Source organism: Schistocerca cancellata, chromosome 2, assembly GCF_023864275.1.
Source record: "Schistocerca cancellata isolate TAMUIC-IGC-003103 chromosome 2, iqSchCanc2.1, whole genome shotgun sequence".
In the NCBI taxonomy this organism is placed as follows: domain Eukaryota; kingdom Metazoa; phylum Arthropoda; class Insecta; order Orthoptera; family Acrididae; genus Schistocerca; species Schistocerca cancellata.
Genome location: NC_064627.1, coordinates 810988533 through 811002571, shown reverse-complemented (window position 1 = coordinate 811002571; position 14039 = coordinate 810988533). Strand labels below are relative to the sequence as shown.

At 44.4% G+C, this 14039-nt stretch overlaps 1 protein-coding gene across 1 annotated transcript in view; it reads right to left on the bottom strand.

The window, feature by feature from the left end:
• The window catches only part of LOC126162685 (uncharacterized), a 43886-nt gene extending 42510 nt beyond the window's left edge, over positions 1 to 1376 (bottom strand). Inside the window, exon 1 of the mRNA XM_049919339.1 lies at positions 1286 to 1376. Coding sequence (XP_049775296.1) covers positions 1286 to 1312 — 27 coding nt within the window. The 5' untranslated portion in view covers positions 1313 to 1376. The remainder of the gene's footprint in view (positions 1 to 1285) is intronic.
• Between the last annotated feature and the right edge of the window lie 12663 nt (positions 1377 to 14039).

The following is a 14039-nucleotide window of genomic DNA, read 5'->3' as shown; positions in this document are numbered from 1 at the left end:
ATTTAAACGCGCAAATAAATGAAAAGATTTCTTGAATAAAATGATAACAAGTGCCAATTTTTTTGGTGATTATCGATTTTGATTGGTTTAACATGGCATCCTGAAATGTATGCAGAAATAGTAATAGTAAAATGAAATTATATTTCTGTAAGTTTTAGCCTCTAAACATTTTTTTAAATAAACTGAAACCAGTAACAATAAATATTTTTATAATTCAGATCAGGCACATAATAAATCAAAAAGTCAGCATAAATTTGAAAACTGAATAAATCACCGAATAATGTAGATAGAGAGGTACAAATTGACACACATGCTTGGAATGATATGGGGTTTTATTAGAACCAAAAAAATACAAACGTTCAAATAATGTCCGACAGATGGCGCTTCATCTGATCAGAATAGCAATAATTAGCATAACAAAGTAAAACAAAGCAAAGACGATGTTCTTTACAGGAAATGCTCAATATATCCACCATCATTCCTCAACAATAGCTGTAGTCGAGGAATAATGTTGTGGACAGCACTGTAAAGCATGCCCGGAGTTATGGTGAGGCGTTGGCGTCGGATGTTGTCTTTCAGCATCCCTAGAGATGTCCGTCGATCACGATACACTTGCGACTTCTGGTAACCCCAAAGCCAATAATCGTACGGACTGAGGTCTGGGGACCTGGGAGGCCAAGTATGACGAAAGTGGCGACTGAGCACACGATCATCACCAAACGACACGCGCAAGAGATCTTTCACGCATCTAGAAATATGGGGTGGTTTTTTTTGGTTCTAATAAAACACCATGTCATTCCAAGCATGTTCTAATAATGTTCTAATAAAACACCATGTCATTCCAAGCATGTATGTCAATTTTTACCTCTCTATCTACATTATTCCGCGGTTTATTAAGTTTTCAAATTTATACTGAGTTTCTGATCACCCGGTATTTTGTTGCAGCAGAGGGTGACCACTGTGCTTTCCTAAGGTCAATGTCTTTTCCATCAGAACATATGTTTTTCTGTGACGAACAGATCCTATAAACTGCCCATCAGGCTTCGGTTGATATAACTCTTAACTGTCCATATCACCTCAAACGCTGTGCATTGCTTGCTTCCATCCCCACTGTACATATACAAACACATTTGCTGTGAACTCATGTACTGGCGAAAGTAGTGTTCAGAAGTTTTAACGCAGATGTGAAAGACTCTTGGCAGTACTTGCGTCTATCCCCACAGCACTGTGTTGGCACGTGAAGACGCTGCGGTCACGACCGAGGCTAAGAAGCGCCGGTGCCTACCTGCACGTATCGCGTCGCTCGCTCCATCGTGTGTATGTGGCTGCGGTGGTTTCTGCGCCGCGTGCGGCGTCGTCCTCGGGACAGCGGATTGAACGCCGTGCGGCCGCGGAAGGCCGCGTTTTATCTGCGCCGGCAGCCCGGCCGCGGGCCAATCTCGATGCGCGAGTCCCCACCACGGCGATCAGAAGCACGTGCTCGGGGGCGCACACCTCGGACCGAGGCAGAGGTGGTCACCCTGAGACCCTGCTCCGCTCGCTGCCTTCCGTCACGTACTCCGCAGCTGCGCTACATAACGCGCGCAACACTTCTGGAAGGCTGGGCGACCCGAAACGTACAGCATTACTGGCTAGGCCTCTCACTCCAGTCACCACACATCCCTAAGAAACATTGTCCAAATCTTACGAGGGGAACTCTCCATAAGTCGCTCTCTGACACAGACGAAACTTCACTGGATGAAAGTAAGAATAAAATAAAGGAACACCTACGCTACTGGCCATTAAAATTGCTACACCACGAAGATGACGTGCTACAGACGTGAAATTTAACCGACAGGAAGAAGATGCTCTGATATGCAAATCATTAGCTTTTCAGAGCTGTCACACAAGATTGGCGCTGGTGGCGACACCTACAACGTGCTGACATCAGGAAGGTTTCCAACCGATTTCACATACACAAACAGCAGTTGACCGGCGTTGCCTGGTGAAACGTTGTTGTGATACCTCGTGTAAGGAGGAGAAATGCGTACCATCACGTTTCCGACTTTGATAAACGTCGGATTGTAGCCTATCGCGATTGTGGTTTATCGTACCGCGACATTGCTGCTCACGTTGGTCGAGATCCAATGACTGTTAGCAGAATATGGAATCGGTGGGTTCAGGAGGGTAATACGGAATGCCGTGATGGATCCCAACGGCCTCATATCACTAGCAGTCGAGATGACAGGCATGGCTGTAACGGATCGTGCAGCCACGTCTCGATCCCTGAGTCAACAGATGGGGACGTTTTCAAAACAACAACCATCTGCACGAACAGTTCGACGACGTTTGCAGCAGCATGGATATCAGCTCGGAGACCATGGCTGCGGTTACCCTTGACGCTTCATCACAGACAGGAGCGCCTGTGATAGTGTACTCAACGACGAACCTGGGTGCACGAATGGCGAAACGTCATTTTTTCGGATGAATCCAGATTCTGTTTACAGCATCATGATGGTCGCATCCGTGTTTGGCGACATCGCGGTGAACATACATTGGAAGCGTGTATTCGTCATCGGCATACTGTCGTATCACCCGGCGTGATGGTATGGGGTGCCATTGGTTACACGTCTCGGTCACCTCTTGTTCGCATTGACGGCACTTTGAACAATGGACGTTACATTCCTGATGTTTTACGACCCGTAGCTCTATCCTTCATGCGATCCCTGCGAAACCCTACATTTCAGCAGGGTAATGCACGACCGCATGTTGCAGGTCCTGTACGGGCCTTTCTGGATATAGAAAATGTTCGACTACTGCCCTGGCCAGCGCATTCTTCAGATCTCTCACCAATTGAAAACGTCTGGTCAATGGTGGCAGAGCAACTGGCTCGTCACAATACGCCAGTCACTACTCTTGATGAACTGTGGTATCGTGTTGAAGCTGCATGGGCAGTTGTACCTGTACACGCCATCCAAGCTCTGTTCGACTCAGGCGTATCAAGGCCGTTATTACGGCCAGAGGTGGTTGTTCTGGGTACTGATTTCTCAGGATCTATGCACCCAAATTGCGTGAAAATGTAATCACATGTCTGTTCTAGTATAATATATTTGTCCAATGAATACCCGTTTATCATCTGCATTTCTTCTTGGTGTAGTAATTTTAATGGCCAGTAGTGTATTTTGGCGTCGTTACCAACGCTCAACAGTTTCAGAGAAAATGATATTTAAAATTTCGACGCGAATGTATCAGCTTCGTCGCAGATTCTTCTAGCAACCGACTCAGTAGCGAAGGACTGAGAGCATAATTACGAATTTCTGGGCCACGTGTTCAAGTCCAATCTTATGTCTTTTTTTTCTTTGTCTTCGGCTGCAGTGAAGTATGCGACATCGATAGTTATTGTGACATCATGAAATACAATTGTGTTACTGACGATGAAGTAACTATTAAAATAGATTTTACCATCAGAAACCCTTATATAACATTATATTATTAACAGTAACTGAAAATGAAAAACATAAAAATTCTAGTATTATTCCCATACACGATGCCAATGTTTCTGGCTGCCTCTGTTGCTGTCACCCCTCTACTGAACTCAAACAGAAGAAACCGTCGGGAATGTCCCGATTTGTCCATTTTCTAGCGTCCACGGTTCACTCACTGTCTCCAGATGACAAAATGACAATATCTAAACTCAAATCGCAACAGTGCGCTACAGATAAAAAATGACTATCGATAAATAAACCAATAGAAACCGGAATACCAACATGCAAACCAAAACGCTACGAACTTCTGCACCAACCTGAAAATTCCGCTGAATCGTTTGCCGATCTGTCGACCCTGCAACGTATTCTTTTGCCGACATATTAAGAATTACAGAAGTGCTCTGTGCCTAGCAAAGGGAAAGCGCAAGTGGAAGCGATCCAATTAAAATACAAGGCTTGATCCATGAGCTGCAGGCTCTAGCTTTCAAGGAAATTCTGTACTGGTCGGTCGCCAAATTATCGCCAGATCGAGAGATTTTTCAGCAGCATTAACGAGGTTGCTTTTCCTAATAACATTTACACTAAAAAGTGTGGTATATGTGCCTTCGGACGTTGTTCGCAGTGCTCCGAATTTTTATGCTTAGAACGTTTTTGTGGCAGGTATCGCCATGGGATACGTTCTGATTCTTTTGAAGTATAAACGGAAAAATAAAAAAAATTGGAATACTAGAATTTATGTTTTTCATTTTCAATTACTGTGAACGATATAAGTTGACATAAGTTCCCTCATAATTCAATCTATTTTTAATAACATTTGAAAAACTTATTTTGTCAATAATTCCACAATGTCAAAAAACATATAGATGTCACAATTTCCGCAAGAAGCAAAAATACACAAAGATGAAAATAGGATGTGAACAAACTGTATAAACATGTGAGACTTTGCTTTACCTTGACCAGATGTTTTCAGTGAACACCCTTTACATCGAGGTAGGTGAGGGCACCATAGACAACAAAGGGTCTTTGCTATGTTTTTGAAAGATAACATCATGGAGAGCTCTAATATAAAGCACAAGTACAGCATTAATAAATCAGAAATGTAACGACTATTATTCTAATTACAGGCTATTAGAACCGCAGGTGATGGTGTTGTTTCACCAGTATCACATCAAACGTTGTGCCTGTATAATAATGAGGAGTCTGGCAACTATCGTTCTCCCCTGAGCTTCTGCACATGGGTTCGTCCATCGCGATGCTGAATGCAGAACTGGAATCAGCTGGAAAGACACCTGTGTCAAGTTTTTGTATGGCCATCCTCGTGATTGGAGGTCTGGTGGACTTCGGGCCTTCACTTATGCAACAAAATGAAACACCTACAGCCGTCTTTATGATGTCATTTATTGTATGGCTACCACTTTCGGTGCTTAAGTTCACCATCTTCAGGCCTTAGCTGATGTCGAGAGGATTAACCCCATCCGCATACACGATGTATCAGAGGCCATCTAAACTTGTTTCCTCAGATTACCTGTAACCGCAATGTTGTCTCTCCAACCATCAACAACTTATATGGCTATATATAGGTATTATTTCCGAAAAAATTACTCTATGTTTCAAGCATACAATATTGTACACCAGTTACAGAACAACTAACAATCTGCAACGATTTTTGAGATGCATACCATGTAAATTAGAACCGTTTTCGCAATCAGGATGCCCAAAATCTTATATTGGACAAACAGGAAGAAACGTTAGTACACGATTTAAAGAATACATGACAATATGCGAAAATAACCCATTCACATTTGCTGCACACTTAAAAGACACCAACCACAAAATATCTAATATAGATGGATCACTTCAAATACTACATAAGTTAGAGAAAGGAAAAATCATGGATGTAATGGAGAAAACTGAAATTTACATCGATCCAAAAGATCAGTCAGACAAAGTTTTAAATGAGCAAAAAGACCTGCGAAATGGGAAATTCCTAAACAACCTTTTAGCAGCTATACGACGAAGCATTACGGAACCACAGAAGGTGAAACTATCGCTACACTCATTAATTAATATAACTGTAATGCGAAACATCAGGCAACCATAAAGCCGTTGTTCTTCGACTCTCATAGTTCTCAGTACTGTTTTATTAGAGTACTGATAGATTTTATATGTAGGATCTTTGTACCAACTATTGTGCTCCCACAATAAAAGAACAAATACTTACAAGTTATTTTAAATAAATTACGTAGAGTCATATTTACACCAATGCTGGACGATAATTAAATATAATTTAGAACAAAAGCATATGCAGGCTAATTAACAAATTTATATAAAATAATTATAATCTTTCTAGTGTTAAGTGCGTTAAAAGACTGGTTTTATATATTAGAGCTTTGCAACAACTGCTCGAAAGTAACGTGCTCCTAAAATAGCATAAAACATCTAGGATTTATTTTACGAGCGTAACATGGAGTCATAGGAGCTACGACTTACATGGCATAATTTACTACTAAAAAATCATCCATAAAGTAAGTTATAATGCCCCTAGTATCTGTACAGATATGACTTGTTCCTACATCAAAATCACAAGTGTCACTAACGTATTCAATGTACCTAACGCTTCCGTTTAGGATACCTGAAAAAGGCCTAAAGCCGAAATTGCACAATAGTTCATGAAACAATGAATGGGCAGCTGAAGGCCTCACGAACTCTTTCAAAAAATTCATCGCAACTCCAGACTGTATCACACTGAGAATTATCGCTTCGAGAAATTGTTAGTTGATCGTTGGAGAGACAACACTGCAGTTACAGGTAATCTGCGAAAACTAGTTATAAATATTCGTCTCTGATGCATCGTGTATACGGATGGTGTCAACCCTCTTCGTGTCAGTTAAGGCCTGAAGATGGTGCACTGAAGCACCGAAACTGGTAGCCATACAGAAAATGACGTCATAAGGACGGCTGTAGGTGTTTCATTTTCTTACATCCTGTGTCAAGTGTTGCCTCTGCACGCACCACTGTCTGCGCGTCTCTCTCTGCACCAGCGTCAGCGTCGATGGAAGCCACAACGGTGGCCGCCGTTCCGACAGTTCGTGGTGCTCCAGGCGTCGTCGGACTGTCCGTGTTGGTACCGGTGTCGCTGCAAACCAGCCCATATCGTGACTGAACGTACGTGACACTGCTGCACTGTCCTGTGTGCCCATCTGGACAATATGCCTGTCCTCTAGGACGATAGTCGCGTGGCGCTGCTGAGATGCTGTATTAAGCCAAGTCCTCCTGAACCCATCAGTTCTACACACATAAAAAAAGTTTTGCATCACCCCGGTTCCCAGAACTCCTGAAGATAGACGTTGACTGTGGATATTCTATCACACAGTCCCTTTGACTGTTCAGAAATGTCGCTAAACCCGCCCAAAGATGTAAACAACCATGCATGAGCAGCGCTTATTAGACGTAGGGGGTCTGACAGCCAATCAGTTCCAATCATTCCACCAGGGAGGAGCTACACGGCTGGTGTTGTCTGTAGTTCAACCATGACTAGACGGTCAGTACCGTGAATCGATCGCGTCCACATTGTTACATTGTGCCAGGAAGGGCTCTCAACCAGGGAAGTGTCCAGGAGTCTCAGAGTCAACCAAAGCGATGTTGTTCTGGCATGGAGGAGATACGGAGAGATAGGAACTGTCGATGACATGCCTCGCTTAGACCGCGCAAGGGCTACTACTGAAGTGGAGGGCCGCTACCTATGGATTACGGCTCGGAGGAACACTGCCAGCAACGCCACCGTGTTGAATAATGCTTTTCGTGCAGCCACAGGACGTCGTGTTACGACTCAAACTGTGCGCAATAGGCTGCATGATGCGCAACTTCACTCCCGACGTTCAAGGCGATATTCATCTTTGCAACCACGACACCATGCAGCGCGGTACACATAGGCCCACCGACATGCCGAATGGACCTCTCAGGATAGGCATCACGTTCTCTTCAATGATGTGCCTTGATGAACTTGTGGATAGTATACCACGAAGAATACAGGCATGCATCAATGCTAGAGGACGTGCTACTGCGTATTAGAGGTACCGGTGTGTGCAGCGATCTGGAAGACCACCTCTGAAGGTCTCGCTGTATGGTGTTGCAACATGCAATGTGTAGTTTTCAAGAGCAATAAAAATGGCGGAAATGATGTTTATGTCGATTTCTACTCCAATTTTCTGTACAGGTTCCGGAACTCTCGGAACCGAGGTGATGAAAAACTTTCTGCCATGTGTGTATATTCGTATGACAGTCGTCGGATCCCGACCATCGTGAGTAGCAATATTGTGGAACGATAAATCCCAGTCTCGAAAGGCCATGACACGTCTTACCCTTCTTCTACGAGGCATAACACGAGCTTATCACAAACAACTAACGTTCACATGTGATTTCTGAATGAGAAACCAACTACTTAATACACTGACGAAAAAATAAATCGCGATAGCAAGAAGGAGTTGTACGACGTATACTAAAGTTGGTACACGTGTTTCTACGTCTGAAAGATGGTGTCTATTCAAATTTCGCACCAGTCGCATAAAAATGGGGCTAGTAGCGCCACTATGAGGATGTACATCAAGACTGCTTTAAATATGCCCTGAAACGGTCGTGAGCAACAGCTACCTTCGAGACTGAACGTGGAGAGTTGATGTTAGTCAAGAATGGGTTTAAAGCGTCAAAGACTGCGTTATCAGCACCTCACTGAGTTTGAAACAGGTCATGTAATAGGGCTAAGAGAAGCCGGATGTTCCTTCTGCAGTACTGTAGAAGTACTGTACATGAGTACTGCCGTCGGTGGTCGCGAGAATCTACAGACGTAAGAAGACCGGGCCGTGGACAGCCACGTGGCACCACCGAGAGAGAAGACCATCTCGTTCGGCGAGCGGCTCTGGCGCATCGTACTGCATCTGCAGCAGCAATTTGAGCAGCCGTTAGCATCAAACACACAACGGGTCCTTACAAGTCCGTTACTTCAAGGACAGCTCCGAGCCAGACGCAATGTGGCGTGCATTCAACTAACTGCAACCACCGCATTTGCAACTTCAGTGGTGTCAAGCGGGAGGAGCAGGGCAGGGTGGAGCTCTGTTGTGTTTTATGATGAAAATTGTTTCTGCCTCCGTGCTGGTGATGGCCCTGTGTTGGTTAGAAGGAGGCCAGTTTGGTGGCTGTAACCAACCTATCTGCGTGTTAGACAGACTAGATATATACCTGGGGCTGTGGTCTGGGGTGCGATTTCGCATTACAGCAGGATCACCATGAATGCAAACTTGCACATCACTCTTTTGTGCTGCCATTCGTAAACAGTATTCCAGGGGGTGTTTTCAACAGGATAACGCTCGGCAACATACCATTGTTGTTACCCAACATGTTGCCTTGGCCCACGCGATTACGAGGTCTGTCTCCAATGGAGCTCATGTGGGACATCATCAAATGACAATTCCAGCGCCATCCACAAACAGCATTCACTGTCCCTGTATTGACCAACCAAGTGCAACAGGCATCCCACAAACTGACATCCGGCACCTGTGCAACACAATGCCTGCACGTTTGTATGCTTGTGCCGGCCGGAGTGGCCGAGTAGTTCTAGGTGCTACAGTCTGGAACCGCGCGACCGCTACGGTCGCAGGTTCGAATCCCGCCTCGGGCATGGATGTGTGTGATGTCCTTAGGTTAGTTAGGTTTAAGTAGTTCTAAGTTCTAGGGGACTGATGACCAAAGACGTTGAGTCCCATAGTGCTCAGAGCCATTTGAACCATTTTGTATGCTTGTATTTAACATTCTGCCGATTACACCGGTTATTAGCGTACCTACATTTCATATTTCCAGTGGCTTATTCTACCTTAATTATGTTTCCCGTCATTATAGTTCCTTATACAGAGAATGTAGACGGCGGTACTCGTCCCTGCTTGTTGCGATTCCACTGGAAACGCTTATCGTTTTCATATCCACGCACACAGTACACATAATGTCAATTTGTCGATGGGTGCATGCCGCATTCATGATGTTGCAACTTTAGAAGTTAGCAATCTACTTGACTGGTGTACCTGGGAGAGCACATTGCATTCAGTTCCCCTGTCCCCCGTGGAATACCATTTCAGACATTTCTGGGTAATGAGTATAAAAGGTAACATGTAAGCACACTTAGTCGGGAATCTGAAATGTAGCGAGACAAAAGTCTGCATCTACGTCTACATACACACTACGCAAGCCACCGTAGGCTGTATGACAGAGGGTACCATGTACCGCTACTAGTCATGTCCTCTCCTGCTCCACTTGCAAATACAGCGAGGGAAAAGCGACTGTCTAATAGCCACCGTACGAGCCCTAATTTCTCGCACCTTATGTTCGTTGACGCGATATGCAGGTTGCCCGCAGTGGAATCGTTCTGCAGTCGGCCACAAATTTCGGTTGTCTAAATTTCCAGAATACTGTCTCTTGGAAAAAGTGTCACCACCCCTCCAAGGATTTCCATTAGAGTTCACTACGCATTTACGTAATACTTGCGTCCTAATCGCATCTACAGGTAACAAATGTAGCAGCACACCTTTGAATTGCTTCTATGTGTTGCTTTAATGCGACCTGGTAGGTATCCCTAACACTCGAACAGTACTCAACAATGGGTCACACTAGCATTATATATGACCTTTAATGCGACCTCCTGGGTATCCCAAACACTAGAACACTACTCAAGAATGGGTCATACTAGCATTATATATGACCTTTAATGCGACCTGCTGGGTATCTCAAATACTCGAACAATACTCAAGAATGGGTCATACTAGCATTATATATGACATCTCCTTTACGGATGAGCTACAATTTCCCAGAATTGTTCTAATAAAACCAGGTCGACCACTCGCCTTCCCTACTGCCGTCCTTAATTGCTCATTCCATTTCATATCGCTTTGCAATGTTCGCCTAGATATTTAATCAAAGTGACTGTGTCGAGTTTCACATTACTAATGCTGTATTCGAGCATTACAAGATTGTTTTTCCTACTCTTCGCATTACCTATATTTTTCGACATCCACAGCAAGCTTCCATTCATCGTACCAAGTAGAAATTTTGTCTAGGTCATCTTGTACCCTCCTACAGTCACTATCCGCCTTATCATTTATGTATGTAGAGAATAATAGCGGTCCTATTACACTTCTGTGGGGCATTCCTGATATCCTTGCCCCTGATGAACACTCTCCATTGTGTACAACGTACTGGTTTCTATCCTTAAAAACTATTCGAACTACTGACATACCTGCGAGACTAACCCGTATGCTCGAACCTTCGTCAACAGTCTGCAGGGGGGCAGCGTCCTAAACGCTTTCTGGAAATCTAGGAATATGAAATCTGCCTATTGCCCTCCATCCATAGTTTGGAGGAAATGATGTGAAAAAAAAAAGGCAAACTGAGTTTGGCACGAGCGATGCTTTCTAAATGCGTGCTAATTTGTGGACAGAAGCTCTCCTGTCTCTAGGAAATTTGTTACATTCCCAGTATGAGTACAGTAGAGGTGCTGTGGATAAAGGCCGGGGCAGTATTTTGAGGTGCCAGGCGTCTCGCGAGTCACATCACAGGACTCAGTGGCTTCCAAGGACCTTTCAAAGCTACGATAAAGAACCTGGTTACGCTACACAGCTTTCACCTGTAATATCTGCTGTGAACTATACAGTTGCATGAATGAGGGTAACGAGCATAGAAAGAGTCTTTCAAAGTCTGTGCGCATACTTCTAGGGATGACGGATCCTGTCAAGAAGAAAAACTTTTTTGAGAGACAAAATGTTTGGTCACACTTCTCAGCGACGCTAGGCATCCTTTAGTATTCGCCGGCCCTGGGATGACGAGATTTCACTCAACCAGCAGGGTCTACTAACCAGGTGTGCAACTAACTACCTACCCCAGTAAATTGATAGAGTGATTTGCAACAAGAAAATCATAAGAATGAATATTTCTAAGCGAAGATGGATATTTAAATAAGCGAATTAGGAACTTCAGTTTTGCACGACCTGCTGTCCTTCACGCGGAGCAAACGACTGGATGATAGGCAACACACATTGCATACCAACGCCGCAGAGTGCTTACGTCATGCTGCCTATCAGGGGCATAGCCAGTCTTAAACGACGCCTAGCGTCCCCAAACATTGTCTCTCTAACGAAAGTTGTTCCCCATGACATTCTCTAACATTCCCAGACATATGTCGCAAAGGCTCTGAAACACCTTGTATAGGCAACAGCCATGAGCAGAAGATGTAATGCGTAAAAACTGTCGGCTATAAAGTGACAATAGCGGAGAGAAAAATATCGCTGTCAATCTTCATAACCAGAGTCATAAGCAAACTGTGGACACTGCGGTAATTCACTAATTTTATCAGCGTTAATGAGAAGAACATGGATAGGCTTGTTCAGGTGTTTGAAGATTAATAAACTAAGTCAATGGAAACCGTATTTTATTACATTCTTGTCATCAATAGTTATTAATTTTGTCTGGCAATTATTTACAAGAACTTCACTAGCAACAGGCACACACTTTCATCGTTTGCCAATCGTGAACTGTTTTCCGCTTCGAAAGAACCGACTCTCTTCAAATTAAACGAACTGTAGTACACTGAGGTGACATAAGTATTGGCGTAGCGATAAGCAAAAAAAAAAAAATGTTCAAATGGCTCTGAGCACATCTAAGGTCATCAGTCCCCTACAACTTAGAACTACTTAAACCTAACCAACCTAAGGGCATCACACACATCCATGCCCGAGGCAGGATTCGAACCTGCGACCGTAGCGGCCGCGCAGTTCCAGCCTGAAGCGCCTAGAACCGCTCGGTCACACCGGCCGGCAGCGATAAGCACATGTATATAGTATATATGTAGGTAGTATCGCGTACACAACGAATAAAAGGTCAGTGCATTGACGGAGCTGTCATTTATACACGGGTAATTCATGTGAAAAGGTTTCCGACGTGATTATGTCCGCACGATGGGAATTAACAGACTAATGCATAGGATATTTCATTTCGGAAAGCGTTAGGGAATTCAATATTCCTAGATCCACAGTGTCAAAAGTGTGCCGGGAATACCAAATTTCAGGCATGACATCTCACCACTGACAACACAGTGTAATACGGCCTTCACATAACGACCGAGAGCAACGATCCTAACAGACAAGTAACACTGCGTAAAATAACCGCTGAAATCAATGTGGGATGTATGACCAACTTATCCGTTAGGACAGTGCGGTGAAATATGGCGTTAATGAGCTACGGCAGCAGACGACGGACGCCAGTGCCTTTGGTTACAGCACGACATCGCCTACTGCGTTTCTCCTGGGCATGACCATATCGTTTGGACCCTAGACGACTGGAAAACCGTAGTCTGGTCGGATGAGCCCCGATTTCGGTTGGTGAGAGTTTAGGGTTCGAGTGTGGCGCACACACCACGAAGCCATGGGCCCAAGTTGTCAACGAGGCACTGTTTACATGGAGTGGACTCGGTCCTCTGGTTCAACTGAACCGGCCGTTGACTGGAAATGGTTATGTTCCGCTGCTTGGAGACTATTTGCAGCCATTAATAAACTTAATGTTCCCAAACGACGATGGAATTTTTACAGATAGTAATGCGCCAAGTAACCGGGCCACAATTGCCCGTGATTGGTCGAGAGAATGATTCGGCCAACTTTTTTCCAGTAGTTTACTTGTTGTAGTAAAGGTGTACGCAACGTTCATAAAAATAAACGATATATAAATAGATGAATCCTGTGAAATCGGTACACAAAATTTGTGGGTACTCACTGCCTCAAAGAATAGCACTAGCAATTTATCTGTTACGCCAACACAACAATACAGGCTGCCAGATTGTGATTACCAAGGTAGTAGCTAATGAGTGTGCAGACATCGATGTAGGACTGCTTGAAGTTGTCTCTACCGAAAGCACTACATTTGCCACTAAGCGCACCAATGAGGCTTTTATAGTTTCTGGACAATGGAAACCGACGCAACAGCACGCGAGTCACCAGTTCAGCCAGCAGGAGATCACGTCGAACCGTCGAGGCAGACAGGTAGGTCCTCGTTTGTTACAGTGCTGTAGCGCTGAGCCAACGGTGCGGGCGAAGCTGTGTGACCATGCGGACAAGAAGTACATCTACACCTACGTACACGTTCTGTACGGTGTACGTGACAACATGTCCCAATAGACGTGAACCATCTCAGCAATTATTTTTCAACCTCTTTAACTAGTTACGTGAATGTTGTAGTGTAACATCTAGACAACGTAACAGAAGGAAACAATGGCGACAAAAGAGAGCGAGTTAATGTTCTTACTGCTGTTGCAGTTAACTCCCGCGCGATCGGACGAGGAAGCGGCATGAGTCAGGCAAGTGCCCAAGTGCCCACACTTTCACCGTCCACGTAGGTTCTATCCCTACCATATCTCTCTCCATCAAGAGCTGCATGGAATATACTTGCCGTAGAATTTTCAGCTGATAAGCGAAAATCTACTCAAGTTCAGTCTTAGCCTCGCGCAGCGCTCAAATTATGGCGCCAACTTCTGAACACTGATCGTGG